Source organism: Colossoma macropomum, unplaced genomic scaffold (assembly GCF_904425465.1).
Source record: "Colossoma macropomum unplaced genomic scaffold, Colossoma_macropomum, whole genome shotgun sequence".
Taxonomy (NCBI): Eukaryota; Metazoa; Chordata; class Actinopteri; order Characiformes; family Serrasalmidae; genus Colossoma; species Colossoma macropomum.
Genome location: NW_023494789.1, coordinates 20,259,797 through 20,280,945, shown reverse-complemented (window position 1 = coordinate 20,280,945; position 21,149 = coordinate 20,259,797). Strand labels below are relative to the sequence as shown.

The 21,149-nt window shown below is 37.8% G+C and overlaps 1 protein-coding gene across 4 annotated transcripts in view; it reads right to left on the bottom strand.

Annotated features, from left to right (window-relative positions):
* rapgef4b (Rap guanine nucleotide exchange factor 4b) overlaps positions 1-21,149 on the bottom strand; it is a 43,995-nt gene that overhangs the window by 13,118 nt on the left and 9,728 nt on the right. For 2 of the 4 annotated variants that reach the window (XM_036570460.1, XM_036570459.1), the window contains 17 exons: positions 11,233-11,305; positions 10,311-10,375; positions 8,813-8,919; positions 8,364-8,485; positions 7,796-7,979; positions 5,318-5,402; positions 5,062-5,122; positions 4,815-4,891; positions 4,571-4,717; positions 4,352-4,458; positions 4,131-4,216; positions 3,897-3,975; positions 3,526-3,676; positions 2,324-2,412; positions 2,183-2,213; positions 1,987-2,065; positions 1,710-1,856 (listed from right to left, as the gene is read on the bottom strand). In XM_036570460.1, the coding sequence (XP_036426353.1) occupies positions 1,710-1,856; positions 1,987-2,065; positions 2,183-2,213; positions 2,324-2,412; positions 3,526-3,676; positions 3,897-3,975; positions 4,131-4,216; positions 4,352-4,458; positions 4,571-4,717; positions 4,815-4,891; positions 5,062-5,122; positions 5,318-5,402; positions 7,796-7,979; positions 8,364-8,485; positions 8,813-8,919; positions 10,311-10,375; positions 11,233-11,305 (1,690 nt within the window). Of the gene's footprint in view, positions 1-1,709; positions 1,857-1,986; positions 2,066-2,182; positions 2,214-2,323; positions 2,413-3,525; positions 3,677-3,896; positions 3,976-4,130; positions 4,217-4,351; positions 4,459-4,570; positions 4,718-4,814; positions 4,892-5,061; positions 5,123-5,317; positions 5,403-7,795; positions 7,980-8,363; positions 8,486-8,812; positions 8,920-10,158; positions 10,182-10,310; positions 10,376-11,232; positions 11,306-14,799; positions 14,969-21,149 lie in introns of those variants that run through there. The other 2 variants (XM_036570461.1, XM_036570463.1) reach the window with 2 other exon arrangements.

The window sequence follows — 21,149 nt, the reverse complement described above, 5'->3', positions numbered from 1 at the left end:
AGTGAACCAACTTATTATTATTTGCCTTTCAAACTATACCATTTAATTAAATCAAACCAATTGTCTAGTGTATGGGAATTTATTGAATCTAGTGAATCTTCTAATATCTTTGTAAGTTTCATATTTCATATTTCCAATGTCTTCTCAATGTCTTTCCACCTTGCATTGTAGCTTTCATCACACCATTTAAGTAATGGTCCAAGTTATGCTGCCTGAAAAATAATCTAATAAGCTAACATTCCTTTTGATCCTAGCTGTTGGGTTTTGATATATAGTTTTGATACACTTAATTGAGTCTTTGCTAAAACCAAATCACTCTAACACTAAACATATTTATATATCGATGTTGTCGGGACAAAACCTTGTATATCCATTTTTGTCGTTTTTTTAGTTTTTGACATAATTTGAAAATGCCTGTTGTCCTTTACAACAGCCCAAAATTATTTGGAAAAAAGTCTGGTTCTGTTGATTTACATTAAAAGTAAAGTACGTTTTTTTCATTCTCCTGTAAAGTTCTCATTTTGGAGATACGAAGTTTTGTTCCGACAACAGTGATATATTTAAATATACTATATATATATTTGTGTTGGCGACGTCTGGTTCCAGCCACTGTAAAAAATATGAGTCTGTAAGTTTCTCTAGAATGAAACATTTTACACCAACCCAATCTGAATGACTTTGTTTACATCTTAACTATTTGATTATACACACATTTTGAAAAATTCCCTTTTTGAGTTCCCCTTTAAGATATGCAGCTCGTTTAAGTTTCTTCTAAAGAGAGGTAGGAGCTATCAACTTTCTCACGTATAACAGCCTTCAGAGCATCCCATAAAATAGTAGTGTTAATTTATTATATATCATTTTCCTCAATATATCTCTTAATTTATCATTTCTGTTCAATTGTGGTTTTATTGCTCAAAATACCTATATTTAGTCTCCTGGCAGTGTTTTTCTGTATATTGCCCAAATGTATGTCTAGAGAGATTGCATTATGGTCCATATCAGCTGCCCCAAATTTACATTCTGTTACCCTATGTAATTCCCAGCTATTCATAAATACATTCTCAATCAATTCTTGATTGAGTGTTATGTGGGAAGGCGTAACGTGTATAATCTTTTTCCGATGGGTGGAATTCTCTCTAAACATCGACCAATTTTTGTTTCTTTAAAGAAGCATTCATGAATTTAGTCATGTGCATCTTATTCCTTTTAAGGCTTGTTGGCTCTAGATTGTAATCTAGAATTACATTAAAATTTCCCCCACAAATCACAATGCCTTCTGATTCTGAAGCAATCATTCTAAATAAGGATTTTAAAAAACGTTTTTCACTGTCTGGTGGGGTATATATATTAACCAATATAACTTTTCGTGTTCTATTTTGACATATAAATTATACATTCTGTAAAACTGCTGAAACATTCACCAGGCAGACTTCTTTCACCAAGTAAGCAGTGAGATGGCCTTTTATAAAATCTTTTTCTGTGCTGTAAAGAGAAAATTCAATGCTGTTTAACTTTATTTCAACAAACTGCTGCTGGTCTTTGCATAATTTTCCTGTACATTCTAAAGTCATGCACAGAGGATATTACAAGAAAATTACACATATTATTATATGCTATTCTATAAATTATTATAGTAGTATCATATGGCACTACTGAAATTTTTGAGTTTCTTATTGTATTACCACCATTCTTTTACATAAGAGTACCTCCAGAAGAACTGAGGCTGATCAGAAGTAGCTCCTCAGTAGAACCTAGTTTATCGGCTACGGCTGCTGTCACCTCTCTCCCAGTCGCCAGCACAGGAACTCGGATGGTGGTATATGTGTGATCACTGCAGTACACTTTCAGTAGTACTAAACAACACACACGCACATACAACACAAAGAGCGAGAAGGCAAGAATGAGAGACAACACAACGGGACATAAGATTTGATAACGCTAACGTTATTTATCCACATGTGCACCAAATACACTCATACTCACTGTCATCAAAGCTCCTGATTGGTTGTTTCTTTGCAAGCCTCTCTTCTCCAGAGCTGAACTGCCGCAACAGAACTTTATGCTAAAAGTGAAACGAAGTGTTTTATTACAGTAAAACAGGAGCACACAATAACTTTATTAGATAGATCATTGAGGATAATTAAGCATGTAAAACAGTTTGACACAATTAGCAAAACACCTTTTTTTGAGAGGTTCGAGCATCGTCAGGACTGAGAAAAAGAAGAAAAAAAGAGTTTGCTTTCTAAGAGCTTCAGTTTTCACAACACTCATATACTCATTCATATTCTATAAATTTACTGTACATGTCATATATGCTTACTATTGCCTAATGATTTTCTCCAGTTCTGGTAGTAGTTCCCTCAGTGGGCGTAAAACTCTGGCGTCGTTTGATATAAAACCATACAGCTCCTGTATACACACAATTTCACACACACACACAAACAGGCTTTTCAGTACAATGTTACATATTTCGAATATATGTATAACACTGCTGTGATATCTAACTTCATAGTTTAATTTTTTACACCATTTGAAGATGGCAGCTTGAGCACTTCAAATAGACCAATAGAAATGTTCAAAAATTACATGGAATAAAATCTTACATTTATGTTTATTAAAGGACTTTTTTTGTCCTTCTGATGTAAAAGCTATATCATTTTGGAGATAAAAGTTTTTTTTTCAGTGGTATATGCAATACGTATTATGTACATGCACTATATGTACAAAAGTGTCTGCACACTTGCTGTATTACATATTTGCTCCAAATTCAAGGGAATAAAGAGCCCCTGTTTTCTGCAGCAATAGCCTCTATAGATCTGGCTTGCAAATGGGTCTTCCAAACCACTTTAGAGGTGTTTACTGAGGTTGAGGTTAGGGCTTTGTGCAGGCCAGACAAAACTCCACTCTCAACAAACCACATCTGCAAGGCCCTCACTTTGAGTGCCAGGGCAGTGTTATTCTGAAACAGTAAAGGGTCTCAAAGTGTTGTCCTAAGTTAGAAGCATTATGGAGTTTTAACTGCTGAGGGGCCCTCACCACAATGAACAGCCCTAGACTATTATTCCCCCTCCAACAAACTTTCCAGTTGGCAGCATTATACATTAAATGAGGTAACATTCTGCTGGCGTCAAACCTAAACTTCATCAGACTGCCTGATAGTGAAGCATAATTAATCACTCCATAGAACCACATTTCCACTGCTCCAAAGTCAAACTGCAGTGAGTTTTACACCACTATATATACCACTTAGCTTTGGCTGCAGTCAGTAATTAATGCCTACAAAGTGCACCAATATAGTGGGCGTCCCTGACAAAACAGTCAGTAAGTGTAGGTACAAGGTACCTATTAAACCGGCACATCGGTTTATATAGTAAGTAGAGAGCATGTCTGTATGTACAACTAAAAGAAGTATCATTCTCCCAGTAATTTGGGGGACTGTAGTGTGGTTTGGTGGTTAGTGTTTTGAGTGTCTACAGTCCCACAGATAGGACAACTGTGTGTGTGTGTTTGTATGTGTCTAACCTCTAAAAAGCTGAGCGCAGTGTCATCCTCCAGTAGATGGTGGACCTGCAGATTGGCCCACCGCAGAGCCAGGCTCAGCACACGTCTTTTACTAGCCACAGCATAGTCCATGCGCTCCTGCTCTGAACCCTGAGACGCCTGAGAATGGTAGGTGCACACATGCTAAGGACTACACACATAAGCACAAACTGTATGAAGACAAGAGGCTTACTTCATCATGAGGAAAGTAAAAATACTCACTATAATCAGGTTCAATTAAAATGTTTTGACTGTTAATAGCATCAGTTGCTAAAAAGCTTAGGGCAGCTAAATTTTGGAGATGTGAAACAGAATGTAAAACTGAACTGTGAGAATGACTTTGAGTAGGATATTGGGCCAGCAGGGCTGGGCACAGTTGGCTGTTGGGCATGAAGACACAGTGCATGAGAACAAAGTCATCCAGAGCAGGATCTGTGTTGGAAAGGCAGCAATTAAGCAAACAGTCAGATCTTCCATCCAAACATCCATTTCATCAACAAAACTAATCTATTTATTTCTATTTTTTATCAGTGTGGTCTATAAGTTTAATAAATGTATGTTGCTAATTTCGAATAAGGACTATTAACCTGGGTCAGAGAAATGAATATCCAGACGCATTGTCTCCAGCAAATGTTCCAGAATCTTCTCTGGGGTTCCTGACATCACAGTGTACCTTCAGACCAAATACATACTAATTAATACACCAATGGATGTTAAATTAATTGATTGTTGGTGAACAGACAGACAGACGAAAAAACAACTTAAACACATTCATAAACCATTTATAAACTGATTGGCAGGTGCATACTTGAAATGGGCAGGGACATTTCCATGGCTGGAGGGGCGAAGACTCTTCTGAAGCACCAATACATCCTTATCATGTTCCTTTAGGCGTACTGTGTTTGCCTCTACATCCTGCACATACACATGCATTTAGACAATCACTGAGACAATGGGGAAGACTTTTCTTTATTTTAAACTGTGTTTTCATAAGTTGAATAACATCTGTCGTGTGTGTGTATTGCACCCTGAGTATGCGGTTAAAGTCTTCTTTGTCCACTCGTAAAAAGTGGCAGTTGTCCTCTCTCAGAACTATGGAGGCAGCACGTGGAGCATCATTGACCAACGCCAACTTGCCAAAGTCATCACCCTCATGCAGAGTGCAAACCACCCCCTACAAACACAGAGCCAATGCAACATTTTATTTGCACTGAGCCTCATGTAATGAGACCAGTAAGAGTCAGTGTGTCCCACCGTGTCAAGAGCCTCACCTTGCCATAGATGACAACATTTACAGATCCTTTCTGGATAATGTACCAGGATGTGCCCTCCTCACCCTGATTAAACACTAAATAGCACATACAAAAACATATTGGTTAATTAATTATGATTATCATAGCAAGCCACTTGAAAACAAGCACATTAATCTGCATATTAGAACAAAACTGCGATCTTTCCTATTACTACATGTTCTAAGCAAAGAACAGAAGTAAATATTTATAAACTACTTGCACTTACACACTGTGCCTGCTTTGGCATGTGATTCAAATATGAGCACACCAGCAAGCTCTCTTTTCACCTGCAGAGAGCAACACAACCACAAGTAACTCTTTGTGTACAACTGCAATGCAATGTACTAAAAACAAAACATTTTCAGTGTTACAAAATACTATAAACAGTAATCTCCATGCCATGTATGGACACAAAACAGATAATCACTATGCATGTGTAAGAGTAACCGAACAAGGTCAATATATATATAAAGACATCTTACAGTGTTGGAGAGGTGAGCGAGAGCTTTAATATGCAGCAGCTCATCGTAAATAATTTCCAGATCTTCAGGTGTCCTCTGCCCCGGCCTACACAGAAATGCATAAGAAAAGAGCAAAGACAGAATAACAGGTAAAGTATCTCTTTCTTTTAAAATCTGTGATTTCTCTTTGATAGAAGAATAATCAGACTATATTTCTTACAGTATTTTGCTTTGCAGTAGGTGAGACTTGAGAGGACTGTATCACATATTAAGATGTGATGATAAGATGTGACCCCTGGTTCCAACAATCAAAAATGGGTGATCTCCCTACTGTAGATGCACATCACCATTCTGAGCTAACAGAAGTTTCATGTGATTATAATTTGCTTAGCGCTCATACTAACAAAGATTAAATGTGCTAATTGACACATTCTAAATCACTGTTCCTTCTAGTTTAATTTAATATGTAAAATGTATGCTATTTCTTCATGTACAGGAGAAAAAAAACTTAGCAATGTCATGACCAACAAAGAAAGAATGGGTTCCACTGCTTCCCTTTTTCTGTGTGTATCAGAATTGTAGTTCATTACAGGTTATTACACTCAAAACTACAGATCATGTTGTACCTAAAATGGGCAACTAAAAAACTGCAAAAACATTTAAAAATAAACTAATTCCCACCTTTTTCATGTAAATTTATGGAGAGGTGAAAAAGTTATTTGCTCTGTAGTTTTGTTTTGTGTTGTGTTAGTGTACTGATCTTCTGAACAACGCTGCAAAAAGCAGAACAAGGCAGAAGTTGATTTGAAGTGTTTTTCAGGTTTGAATTGATGTAAAATGTTGATTTTTTAAAATATAAACGAACATCTAGCTTTGCATTGTTTCATCGAAAATATTTAAGTTGTATATAATCAAATAAATAGTTTGACACCACATGGATTTTTATTATTACTATTTTTATTTTTTTATGCTGTGATGGAGATTTTGAATCAATGTTCCCTCAGTAATCAAACAGAATAGATATTGTAATCAATAACCAAATAGGTAGTATTGGCTAACAGAGAATAATAATTCTCTCACAAAGGGTAGGCCTTAGCCTGTCTGCATAGGAGATTCTAGACACTGGAATGCCCCTGGGTTCACAGAGAGGCCTGCGCATACTGGTAAAGACTGGTAAAAAGTGGTTGAAACCAGTTTTTAGGAGTAACTGCAACATGCAATGGCAAAATTGATTAACGAAGAGATACACCTATTAGAGAATAAACTAATATCAAAATTTGAGAAGTAAGGCAGGGGGGATATCAAATTACCCCAGAAAATGGTATATAAACTGTTGTTTGAAACACTGTTTGTGCAGTTGTGCTACTTGATGCTGAAATAAAGAAGCAGCCTTTTTCCTCTCTTTCCACAAACTCAGTGTATGAAGACTATTTCCTTTTTGACATCTTTTGAGAACTTAGACTTAAAACAGTTATTAGTGTAAATGTTAAGCCGGTATTAAAAGATTTCTTTTTTAATATTATGCTGGAGGCCTGGGGTTGAAGGGGATAGCCCTTGGTCCCGACAGCTGAACCATTATTTACAGTGAAAAAAAATCATGACATCAGAAATGACAATTCTTTACTGTATATAAACAAATGAAGTGATAGAAACTACAAATCCAATACTTTTCATTATCTAGCAAAGAAAAAATTGCAGGTACTATAAATGCTTACTGTTCCATAATTTAATCTTATGCTCATCCACACCACAACTAATGTCCTCTCTTGCTTGTACACATGCAAATAAGCCCTAGCTTATCCTGTTTTATAGATGGTCAACACTTGGGTAGGACTTCAGATCAGACAGGAATCAGTTGTGACTGGCTTATTTATATACATTTAATTGGCAGTTTGTCTTTATAACCATTATAATTATTTGGACTTTGACTGTTGTCTGATATAGTATTTGTTATTTGGTACACTGATATGCAGTGTATTTTCAGGTTAAATTTTGGAGATAAGTGTAACACCTTTTGAAACAGTGTACATAAGCATTTGCTAACTGCGCTCCAGAAATACACAAATCTATTAAAGGCAAACACTGAGTGAGAATAAAAGAATTTTGGAAATCATGGGTCACTGAATGCTTATATTTAAGCAAAGAAAAACATGCTTATAGTTTGGTTTAAACAGAGCGTTGTTGTGCTAACTATGTGAAGAGTTTTTAAAACAAGTAATAGAGGTAATAGAAGAAATAGAAGAAATGTATGTTGGCAATCGTATAAAAGTATAAGTCACTCCCGGCCCTATTACACCTCTCCTTAGTAATGGGTTAGACTGTAACAATGGAAGCAGATTTCTACACTACTGTTATTTGTAACACGCAATATGGTTATCTTGTATCTGCATTTTAAAGGTAAAGCACAAACAACTAAAACAGAAAGTGTTAGTCTCTCCTAATTGTAATTCAAACTAACTCAATTTTGTTAACTTGTGGGTACTGCGGTGGTCCACTCACACTTTGCTGAGAATCATGCGCATGTGTGCATCTGGGCCAATCTGTGAGAGGAAGAGGAGGGTCTCCTGCAGCTCTTCCTCTGCTTCTCGTTTCTCATCTTCATTAGGCAACACCGCATCCTCCTCTTCATCATCAAGGAAACGATAGAACAGGTACTTGTCTTGAAAGTTAAGCTCTTGATCCACTGTAGAAGAAGATCTCAATGATTAAAAAATTCAAAAGCTTCTTACAGTCTGTATGGAACTGAGTGCTGTGTGCTTCTTTGTAGATTGACTCTGACATTTCTAAAGTTGTTGAATGAGGCCATGAAGAGTAATACTAAAATCTTGATAGTAGTGTTGTAATATGACTATTAGCTACACATATCTTTGCTGTCAGAACGAAACATTGTATCTCCAAACCACCAAGCTACGACAGAAAGACATTAGATAGACAGACAGACAGACAGATAGATAGATAGATAGATAGATAGATAGATAGATAGATATATAGATAGATAGATAGATAGATAGATAGATAAGATAGATAGATAGTTAGACAGATAGATATGTGCAAGTAGCAGTCTCACCATGGTTGAGAATTCCCTCCTCTAGCAAAGCCTGCCACATGCCAACTGCATGGGCTCGACTGTGAACACATGAACTCTGCTGTAATAGCCAATCAACCAGCTCAGTGCCCACACAACATTGCCTGTAGATACAAAACAAACAGAATGCACAAATGAACATGAATGCTTGGCACTGAAAATGATGTGTTGATGAGTTCTTTTCTATTTCAATATTAGACAATTCTGACAACTCTGTGCTATATCAAAGTGAATATATTCAGCATCTAAAACTAAAACACAAATGCCATTTTACATGTATCGAAGGACTGATAGCTATTTGACTATATTCAAACTAATTACTAAAAATCACCTATATATAACTAATATCAGCACAGTGATTATAAGCAATGAGATGCAGATACATGTTATGCACATCACGTTAACTGAAAAAAGCCATGTGCAAAATGTACCTGTATGTTTTCAAATGGTATTTTCTGTCTCTGATCATGTGGGGAGCTCTCGCCAAAACTGCATTACGTAAGACCTTGCCTGCCCTCAAAATCTTTTCTGATGGGACCTGAGAGAGAGATAAGGAAATGGGGAGAATGGAAAAAAGAGAGACAGTGAGACAGAGGGAGATAGGAATAGAAAAAGAGCAAGAAAAGAGAGTGATGGAAAGAGAGGTGGATTGAAACAAAGAGAGATAAAGCCTTTAGATGTAACAATCTAAATCTAAAAAAACAAGAGCACAAATCCATATGTACACCTGGCTGACACTGATGACATAAAAGACTGGCAGCAGCAAATGACCCTTTCTATTCTCTATGAACACAATTCCATTGTATTTCTGTGAAACAAGTGACAATAACCTGAAGCCATGTAGGAGTGTACATCCCAGTGAGGACTACTGGGAAACAATTAAATGAGCAGTTATGTCTCGTAAATTACATTTTTTTATAATCATTTACAAGCATTTTTGTTTAAGGAGTTCTCTTTTTCAAAACTCTTCATACAGTTATAACAATAACAATTTGTTTGGATTAAACCATGAAAAAAAATGTTCATGCTTGAACAAAATATGCATTCAGTGACCATAATTCCAAAAATTGTGTCTCAGCTGTAACAAAACGGTTATTATTTCTGTAGCTTAATTTGTAAATACTTGCAAGCACTTTTGCAAAACTATCAAAACACTGATCTCCACTGAACAGGAAAATACACTGCATATCAATTTGCTAAGTCACAAATACGATACTGGTCAACAATCAAAGCCCACAAAATGATACTGATTCTACAGAGTTGAGCATTTCTAAAAAGGGGTCACTTCTAAAGTTATTTTGTTCACAGTGCTCCATTATGGGCACAGCAAGTGATCAGTAAGTGCTTTTATGTATGTGTATAAAGAAAAAGGGACATAAATGTTTGATGTGAATGAGAACATGTGGCCAAATGATGCAGACCATGTAGAGTAAGCATCCACAGTATCTGTGACTTTGTATTGGGTTTTTTAGTTTCTGTTTGTTCCTCTTCAGCAGCAAAGATATATCATTCTGTTTAGTAATGTTTCTGATGTAATGAGTTTTTTATTCCCTGTAACAAATGGTTTGTCAGTTCAATGTGGTGACAAGCAAAATAACAGTTTTTTTTTCCAACTCAAATAATTTTAATGAAAAAATGCAGATAAACAAAACAAATATTTTACATCAATTCAAATCTCAAAAACTACCTTAAAGGCAACAGTTTTTAGTGTTTTTGAGGTGACTGTGCTATAACTGACAGTGTTTGTATAGGTTTGCAACACTTTGTATAAAATTACCTGTTGTGATGAGCTGTGTGTTTCTGCAGAGAAGTATGTGAAGAGTTTTGAAAAAGTGACGGCACAGAAAAACGTTTCTTTGCAATTCCAAAAAACACAACTTATAGTAAATAGCATTTAACAACAGATAATAAACAGGAGGGAAAATGTACCTTGTTCAGATTTTTTGACATAAAATTCAGGGGATCTGTGCAGAGATTGTCCTTGTCTGGTATTCCTGCAGGTAGGCAAACAGATTTATATATATATATCTTGCAGAGAACTTAAAAGCCAGACCTTGAATCTAGATTTGGTCCTGGATTTTGTAATTGCTGGTAGTTATGACACTAGGTGACCAATCAGTTACACCAAAAGTTTAGTTGACTACCAGAAATTACAAATTCCAAGACCTAAAACTTGATTCAAGGTCCAGATTTAAAGATTTGACCTGTAAAATATTGCTTTAAATAAGAATATTTCTTTGTTGAACTTTAGTTGAATGTTTAATCATCATGTCTAAAGCTTCCAGACACATGCCTATTAAATGCTGAACTGTAAACATTTTTAAATAATAAAAATACCAATTTATAAATAAATTATCAAAAGGTTTAATTCCAAAAACCATTACACACCACTTTCAAGTATTTTCTTTTTTTATGATATACTTTGTTGGGATTGGCCTTTACATATATAAGAAACATCAATGCTATTTTATGATTCATACCACCTTTATTAGAGAAGAAATTATATACATCATATATTATATATCAGTTCTTATTCTTTTCAAAAACTTGTTATATTCAAAATTGTTACACATGGATATAATGCATTTTGGAATGAAACTTTTTTAATTTTATCCTGATTTACTGATTTTTCAAAATTGCTTATTGTCCCAGCCCTACAGAACTTTATGTATCAGCAGAAGCTAGACTAACAAACGGCCCTATTTATAGCAATTTCATTCACAGAAATAGGGTTTTAAGAACAACTGTGATTCTGCAACTGTACAGAACCATTAAAAGACCACTCAGATCAATTAAGTTAAATGATATGTTTGTCTGTGTGTGTGAGAGAGCAAGAGAGATAGGTACTCACTGTCATTGCTAGCTCCGCTCTCCATCACCCCATAAGGAGGGGCGAGCAGTCCTGCCATGCACTGTCTGTATTTCTGTAATACACATTACTACATGTTACAGAGAGAATCAGTCATATGTACTGCATACTTATGGAATTAACACTTTCCTCAGAAGATACCCTGTCACCACAGCTTCTTAGCCAGCACCCCATAGAGAGCCCACCCAATTAGAGTTAAGCCCCCCGTGACTTAGCAACCGTCCTTATGAATATTCATACCTCCCTTATTTATGTCTTTGTCCAGTCTGTATTTGTGTCACCTTGTCTCCATGGTAATGGATGATGAGGTAATAGATGCAGCTGGGGGAACAGCTGTCTGTAAATGACCGAACTACCCTTACCTAAGTACACTACATACACACACATGTGCACACACAGTCATTTTCATTCAAAGATTTGTCTCAGAAAGTCCTGTTCGTTTACTCATGCATATAAAAACATGTTTTTCAGTCAAAATGTTAATAATTTTGCAGTGTCAGGAAAAAAGCAGAAAACATACATTTAACAAAGAAATTACACAGAAGCCTCAACAACTTAATACCATATAAAATGTTTCAAATTTAGTGTGTTCAGACCATGCCTTTATTTCATTAGACTTTCTTTCAGTTGTTCAAAGACGTCTGCAGGAAAATTTTTCCACACCTCCAAAGTTCAGCTGGTTGCATTGTCTGCTTCTCTAAACCCACATGGTTTTCTCCTGTTTCTCAAAAATGGTGTCTTTTCAGTGCTGTTTATCTGATGGTCACAATTTTGACAGCCTATCAGATCCTACACATTTGTTAGACCCCTCTTCTCTATTAGTTAAATCATTTTTAACTCCGTTTTGGAAACTCTTACGCAAGTGATCTTATACCTAATTTCCTCAGAAGTATCTGTTGAAAAACATATAACTTAAACCTAATGGGCATTTTGCCTTTAAATTAAATAAATGAAGGGTCTCTGGTCTCTGACTTATGTACAGTACTGTACATTGTCCAAGGCTTTGGATTTTGTTTTAAAAATATGTTTTATTATTATACAACTTCTTTATTACACATTACACATTTATTATATGTCTATTCGTCTTCTTTGACTTCACTAATTATCGTCATCACAGAAACAGGCCACTTTCATACAACAAAATTGTGAATTCATCACAATGCTTCTCCATTATACTAAAATTTATTTAGGGTAAATCTCACAGTCTGATGGAAAACTCATCACAGAAAGCGCTGCTGTATAGTAAAATAGGAAATAGTGGACATTACATAGCGAATAGAATTCTGTATTTAGTCTTGGACAGTACCTCAGCAATGACAGCAACCTTGACTGTCAATCAACCTTTTTTAATCGGCAACTACAATACCATTTTAAACATTATTGCCTCTTACATTCCATGTTGTTCACAAGTACAGAATTGCTGAAAGAAGAAAAACAATCCTGCATGCAAATCTACAGCATTACACCTTTCAATCATCTAAAATTCAAATTTACATTTACATTTATTTACAATATACTGAAGAATAGTAAAGCTAATGTGCCCTTTCTGGCACAGCTGAAGCTGCTAAGCAGCTGAGGACACAGATTAATGTGTAAAATCCACAGGATCCCTTCCCACCTACAGACAGATTATGGATAACTGGGGAGACAGATGAATAAGCATGACATTATTTCACAGGGACAAACATGCCGAGAACTGATTATGAGCTTTAAAACAGTAACATCTGGAAAGAAACTTGTTTCCTTGAGAAAAGTGTCCATTGAGCACCATTAAAAAACAGAAAAGAAATTTGAACACCACCAAATGTTTAGCCTTGATGAAACTGAGGGCCTGGCTGAACAAATTAGAGGACACAGCTGAACTGGACCTAATAAATAAAATAAAACTGACTGCATCGCGTGGATTTTTTGAACTACTACCTATCTGCAGCATGTTATAAATTAACTGTAACACATTCCGTATAGATATAATTGTATATGTGTGCTCAACATACCCATTCTGCAACCCTGCATCCTTACACTTTTTTTTTTTTTAATAAAATTTTTACCCCGATTTTTCTCCCTAATTTAGTCGTCTCCAATTCCACCCGCTAGTTAGGACTCCCCCAATCACACGATGCTGTCAACGCTAGGAGGGTGAAGGTGACACAGGCTTCCCCCGAGACCTGTGAAGCCAACCACCGCTTCTTTTCGAACTGCCGCTCACGCAACGTCACCGGACAGCCGAACGCGCTCGGAGGAAAGCGCCAACCGCCAGATCTGTTACGTCAGCTAACAGACGCCTGCGCTGACTAGCATCGCGCTGAGTGATGGGGGGAGAAGGAGGGGTCATCCTACCCACCCAGAGAGAGGGAGGCCAATTGTGCTCTCTCGGACTCCCGGCTACGGATGGCTGTAGCATCACCAGGGATCGAACTCGCGATCTCCTGATGATAGGAGCTTAGACGCTTAGACGGTTGCGCCACTCGGGAGCCCTTGCATCCTTACACTTTAATAAAAGGCAATATACTCTTTTGCAAATAGCCCCCAGGCCCCCTCGCTACATACAAACACTAAAACAAAAAACTGCTCTCTCTCTCTGCTTTCCAGCTGGCTGCTCTCTTACAGGTTGAATAATTAAACCATGATTATGTAATTCACACGCACACACAGGAAGCGTGTTCCTTTTCTTAAGCCATTGCCAGGTCAGGCTGTGCCCCATCCTGCCTGGAACACAAGCTGATCTCAGATCTGAGAGAGAAGCTCCTCAACATGCAGCTCACAGCAGTTCCTGCAAGTTTCTGCTGCTGTAGTCCAAACAATGATGACTAGTGGAGTTTGCACTAGAAGCAGAATACCAGACAATAGCCACAAGGATTTTATCCCAACCTATCCCAGTGGCCAACAGTAGAGTAAGAAACAATGATATAGATTAAACACTAACCTGTGGAAGTTTACACTATATTAGTCATGGGAGACATCATTATAGATCACAATCTATATCACTCTATCACATTCAGTATACATATTATCAATATGGCTGCTATAGCAAAAATACAGTTTCTTAATACTTTTTACAAAACAGACAACAGACAAAACAAACATGCATCACAATATTTATTTTTTTCTGAAGTTAGATAAATTGGAACAGATAGAATACCCCACCAGTGCCACATTTAAATATTACCAAACCTATGAGTACAATGATTATTACTCAGCATTTCATACTGCACTGCACTAAATCCACCAGTACTAGTGTGTATTACTCAACTCAAGCCTCCTTACACAAACTCGTGAATTATACACAGTAATGTAAACATTAACCAAAGAAAAATCTTATTTCTTTAAGTTAATTTAACTACTTTTATGTATTTTAATCATTCTTTTAAAACAGACAATCGTAAGCACCCACAAACAACATTACAGTTAACTACGTTACTGCTAGCTACGAATAACATTGTTGTGTGACACCAGTACCGGTATACCATATAGACAACAGATCAGACAGCAAAACACTATACTACACTTTCAGCTAAATAAAATCTAAAAGATTTCCCAGACAAGACTTACCCAAGAAAGGTTTTTGTAGTGCAGTCTGACAGATTCCTCCAAAAAAAAAGACTCTTGTCTCTGTCACTTTCAAAACAAAGCCGACACGGCAGCATCATCTACTACAGCCCCCAAATCTTCCTCTCTATCAGAGAAACCCTCCACACACAGATGCATGCGCACAAAACAAAACTCTTCTTCCACACACTCATGTCTGTAAGTTTGTGTGTATGTGTGTGTGTGATTGGACACCAGGCGTTGCCAGGCGATTACTGTAAGCCAATCAGGGAGCTACACACAATGCACCCTTCATACGAGAGAGAGAGAGAGAGAGTGAGAATGTGAAAGCAAGATAGCGTGCATAAAGAAGAGAGTGTGAGTGTGAAGGAGAGAGAGGGTAAAAAGAGAAGATGAGACAAGGAGAATGTGTGTATGGGCTGCTAAAAGGCTCTCGAGAGCAAAGTCTCATCAATGATTGAAGATGTTAAATTGTATTTACATTGAACAGACAGACAGTCGCGCGCGCGTGTGTGTGTGTGTATGTGTGTGTGTGTACCCATTAGGCACAAAGAAATCACATTTAGCATATTAAAACTGGTCTGTCTTTCTTTGAGAAGAGCTTGGCTAATCTAGCATAGAAGGTTTTTTATAGGAGGTTTTAAGAAGGTCTTTCTGACTAAAAGCAGTCCCCATCAAAGTAACAACTTCCCAGACATGTCTGGGGAAGAGCCTAATAAAAACAACAAATGCCCTTTACGGTCAGTCAACTCAGTGTTACAGTTAAAGGAATAGTCCAGCATTACAATACAACCAAATGGTCACACTTTCAGAGCCTGCCAGTCGGTTTCTATTAAAAGGGTAGTTTGAGGCAACATGTTTCCTATGGTCTGTGGAAACTGATCATATGCCAAAGTTGCAGCAGATAAAGGTTAGTTTGAAATAATAATAATTGAATAATTTCTTTAAGTCAATACTACTCTAATGTTATCAGTCATTTTTGGTCATGAATAAGCGTTAGTGTATGCTCAAATCCCTCTGTTTCCCTCTATATGAAGTATATTTTTTTTACTTCACTTTTAGTACTGTGTGGTTGCAATAATTTAAAACCTAAATTTAAATTATCCTTACCTGTTTAATTAGACTTTAGACATATGTTAAGCAATAGTGTAGGCTTGCAATACGTTCACATGCATGTTTATTGTTATTTTTTTTTGTATGTGTTATGCACTGAACATTTTGCACACTCTATTATGTACTTGTCAATACCATTACACAGTAACCTGCATGTACACTCTAAAAAATGAACAGGAACACAAAAGACAGCATTAAGAGGGCAGAAGGTGGACTTGCTCTTTTTGCAGGGCACCTAACTGTTACAGCATGGGTTTGCAACACAAGTGTAGAGCTGTTGCCCCAATTGGGCAGGCCAGAACACAACATGCTGCATCTCACCTCCACTTCTACCTGTTCTTCCCTGCCTGCCTGTCACCACCAGGACTATGAAAAAATGAAAATAAGAGGATAAGGAAGCTGTACAGAAGGAGACGTGCTCTGAGAATTGCATAGAGAGGTCACTGAAGATCTTAGCTACTGTATTACAGGCTAAATCAACTGTTTCCCCATGACAAAATCACAGAACCAAGGACCTGCAGGAATGAAAATGAGTGTGGTTAGAGCTGAAGGAACTGGAGCGCAAGTCAGGTTTTTATTTTAATTATATTTGACTCTTATTAAGTAGTCCAGCCATGACCAACACCTCTAATTTCAACTGTGTTGTGCCACCTGCTTTTTTCTAGCAATTGTAGTATCCCACCCCCCTTCCTGTAGCACTTGTATTTCCTCTCCCCAACCCCCATCACCTCACTCCTCCAACCAGGGAACCCCACTTCCCTCTCATCTCTCCTAATTTCCACTATCCCTGCTTCAGTGAAGACCTGTATCAGCCAGATCTGTGGGATGCTACCATAACTGTTCTCACTTTTTCCCTGAGACTGCAGAAAGTGCCTTAACTCATCCCAGTGGCAAAGACAGGATGGTCTAGCACCCTCAATAACTGTTTCACTCACATCATACATCATGAAGACCTTTGAGAGGCTGATCCTTAAACAGCTCCTGACTTTGGTCATGAACCATCAGGACACCCCAAAAGTTTGGATACCTGATAGACACAGGTGAGGATAATGCTCTGATATACATTCTTCACACAGATTACAAGCCACAGCCATACTTAGAACCAAGTTCTTTGATTTCTCCAGCTTTAAACCACATCCTGCTCCTCCAACTGGGAAACACGCTCAGGGCAATACAGGCTGATGCACCCACAGCCTCCTTACTGACTGGACTGAAAAGATAACATGGACAGAAAAGGCCAGTGCACACTTTTTGTTCTATGGATACTCTGGTCTTTCAAAGTGTACAGGGACCATTCTTTCAGCCTGTTGAGTGGTGTGCAAACTGGGGTTATTCTTTCAGTCTGTGGTGGCCAGTGTTCTTTTCCCTGCAGTGGTCTACTGGGGGTGCAATGTTATTGCAGAGGAAGCCAAGCACCTCAGCAAACTGATCAAAAAAGCCAGCACCATCACAAGACTGACTCTGGAGTCACTGGAGGCAGAGACAAAGAAGAGGACTGTAGCAAAACTGGAGAACATTTTGAGCAATTCTGCCCATCTCCTTTTACCCTGTTCTTCAATAGTCAGAACCCCCACAAGACCACCACAGAGCAGGCATTATTCAGGTGGTGGAACATTCTCAGCACCACAATGACTTTGAAGTGGTGATGGCATGTGGTGTGCGTTGTGCTGGTACAAGTGGATCAGATACAGCAGTGCTGCTGGAGTCTACCAACCAAACATATCCTTTGAGCAGCATCCTGTGACCACTGATTAAGGACTAGAGGATGACCTACAGAAACTGTGCAGCAATTGATGAATTTTGTCTCTCACTTTACATCTACAAGGTAGACCAACAAGATAGGTTGGACAGTAAGCAGACACAATGTTTAAAAACTCCAGCAGTACTGCTGTGTCTGATCTAATCATACCATCACAATGCACACTAACACACCACAACCCTGTCAGTGTCACTGCAGTACTGAAAATGACCCACCACCCAAATTATACCAGCTCTCTGGTGGTCCTGTGGGGCTGCTGAATATTGAAGAACAGGGGGAAAGGGGGTGAACAAAGTATGCATAGAAACAGACAGACTAAAGTCTGTAATTGTAGAATTACATAGCGCACCTATATGGTGAGTGGAGCTGATAAAACAGACAATGAATGTAAAAAGGACTTAATGAAGTGACCAATTGGTGTATACAACAATAATCTAAAACATTATGACCATTCACAGATGAAACAAAAAACGATGATTACCTCATAACAATGGGACATGGCAAGGTCTGAGATATATTAGATGATACGTGAACACTCAATTTATGTAGTGAACATGTTGGATGCAGGAAAAATGGGCAGGCATGAACACCTGAGCAACTCTAACAAGGGCCAAATCATTAGGACAAGATGACTGAGTAGGAGCATTGCGAGGTGCGCAAGGCCAGCGAAGGTTACCCCTCTTCCAAACAGAAAGGGAGACAGGAGAATTTTCATAATTCATAAGTATAACTTTGAACTTAAATTTCATCAAATTTTCACACAAGTCCCAATAGTAGATTAGAGTAGAAAAAAAGGAAATTAACCAAATGAGATAAAAATATTAGACTTGGTCATGTATTTATTGAGGAAAATGATCCAATACATGAGTGGCAAAACTATGTGAACCTTTGCTTTTAGTAATTAGTGTGACCCCCTTGTGCAGTAATAACTGTAACTAAACGTTACTGGTAACTGTTGATTAGTCCAGCACATTGGCTTGGTGGAATTTTAGCCCATTCCTCTGTACAAAACAGCTTCAACTCTGTTATGTTAGTGGGTTTTCTCCAATGAACTGCTTGCTACAGGTCCTTCCACAACATTTCTATAGGGTTAAGGTCATGACATTCCAAAACAGTACCTTTTTTCCTCCTTAACCATTCTTTGGTGGAATGAGTTGTGTGCTTAGGGTCATTGTCTTTGCTGCATGACCCACATTCTCCTGAGTCTCAGCTGTCGGACAGATGTCCTGACATTTCCTTTCGAATTTGCTGGTATAATTCAGAGTTCATTGTTCCATCAATTATGGCAAGCTGTCCTGGCCCGGATGCAACAAAACATACCCAAACCATGACACCACCACCATGTTTAACAGAGGGGATACGGTTTTTATGATGTAATGCTGTGTTTTCCTTTCTCCAAACATAACGTTTCTCATTTAAACCAAAAAGATCTATTTTGGTCTCATCCATCCACAAAACATTGTTCCTTCTGACTTGTCCATGTGATCTAGCAAACTGCAGACGGGCAGCAATGTTTGTTTTGGAGAGCAGCGGCTTTCTCTTTGCAACCCTGCCATGCACACCATTGTTGTTCAGTGTTCTCCTAACGGTGGACTCATAAACATTAACATTAGCTACTATGAGACAGGCCTTTTCACAAGATTTTGAAGTGTGTCATTTGTGAGGTCAGACACTGATGTTGGACAAGAGGGCCTGGCTCACAATCTCCGTTCTAGATCAGGGGCCTACGCCAACCCCTGAAAAGCAACTCCATAGCATTATCCCTCCTCCACCAAACTTTACAGTTGGCACAATGCAGTCACACAGATAACTTTCTCCTGGAATTCACCAAACCCAGACTCATCTATTAGACTGCCAGATAGAGAAGCGTGATTTGTCACTTCACAGAATATGTTTCCACTGGTCCAGAGTGCACACATATATACACACATATCTATATATATACCTGGCAGTCTCATCAATTATTGAAGATATGACATTGAACAGACCATGTGTATGCATGCCATTGCAGCTGAATTTCCTCTTAGGGATCCACTTTACTTGGAGCTATAAGAATATAGCAGGTGAGAGGGAAAGAGAGAAAGAGAGAAAGAAAGGGGGGGTGGACAGAGACAGAGAGCTTTGCACCATTTGCTCCATAAAACTGATACATAATTCATGCTGTATTTTTTCACTGAGGTCCTTCCAATTATGCTTTCAAAGCTTTTCAAACCAGCATCTCACTCTGACCTATGAGTAAACAACACACCAGCAGGCTGTATGTGTGCGAGTGCACAAATACATCACAAGTGTCTGTCTGTGTGTGTGAGTGTGTATGTAAATAAACAAGACATGCAAAAAAGAGGCAGCTCATATGGTCATCTGTAAACTGTGAGCAAGAGGTGATACAGCATACATAGGCAGCATTAACAACACAGCTGCCTAAATGTGCTCAGACTACTCTGATATTGTAAATGCATAAATTTTGCCTTTCATACATACTTGCGTACATACTTACACACACTTTCTGTACATTATCTATGAAGGCCAGAAATTATGAGAGACTAAAAGCTTGGCAGAGTTTACTGATGCTTGAGCTTTAAGATAGGCTGCTGATATTCACACTATGCTTAAGATATTTCTGAACAGACATTTAAACACAGTATTCTGTGTCTTTTTGCTTTCACAAACTTAACTCCCAACTCCAACTGAAATATAAAACAAAATAAACAGATGAGTTTTATGGCCCAACAATAACAGACTGAAGAGCCAGTGAGCATAATATCATGGAGATCACAAGCTGTGGGCAGTACATACGCAAACACCCACACAAAGACCCATGAACATACCTACATACCATATTTTATAATGGTAGCTCTTTGTTTTTTTTTCATCATTTGTCCTTTTTCTATGTGCAGTGTTTGCTGCTCTGCTCTTTCTGTACCACACAATTTCAAAGGACTCCACATGTAGAATGCATTACATAAAGACCATGATGTGCTTCTTACCGAGGAGAACACACAAATACACCTATACACAGCCTACAGTGGCCTGCAGAAAACTAACAAATAAAGCTGTTTGCAAAAGTTTGGGTGCCCATGGTCACATTACTTTTTTATTGATATGAAAATAAGGACACATCCTCTACAGAGAGCATAGTTCATAGTACAGTTGGATTTACAATTCTTGTTTATTTGCTGAATTTCACATATTGGAAACATAAAAACGTGCATTTATGGTACATTTAAAATTGTATGCAAAACGTGATTTTAAAAACATTTAACTCGACCAGGGGTGTTCAAACTTTTGCATTCAACTGTAGCTTTTATAAATACAAATACTTTTATGTTGATGTGTTTTCCCTGGTTGTTCTACAAAGTGCATGCACACAAACGTATGTACACACACACACACAAACATTTTACTAAAAGTGCCATGATGTTCAAAACCACATGGCACCCTCCTGAGGACAGCTATGGCACTTTACTGCAGGCAGATTTTT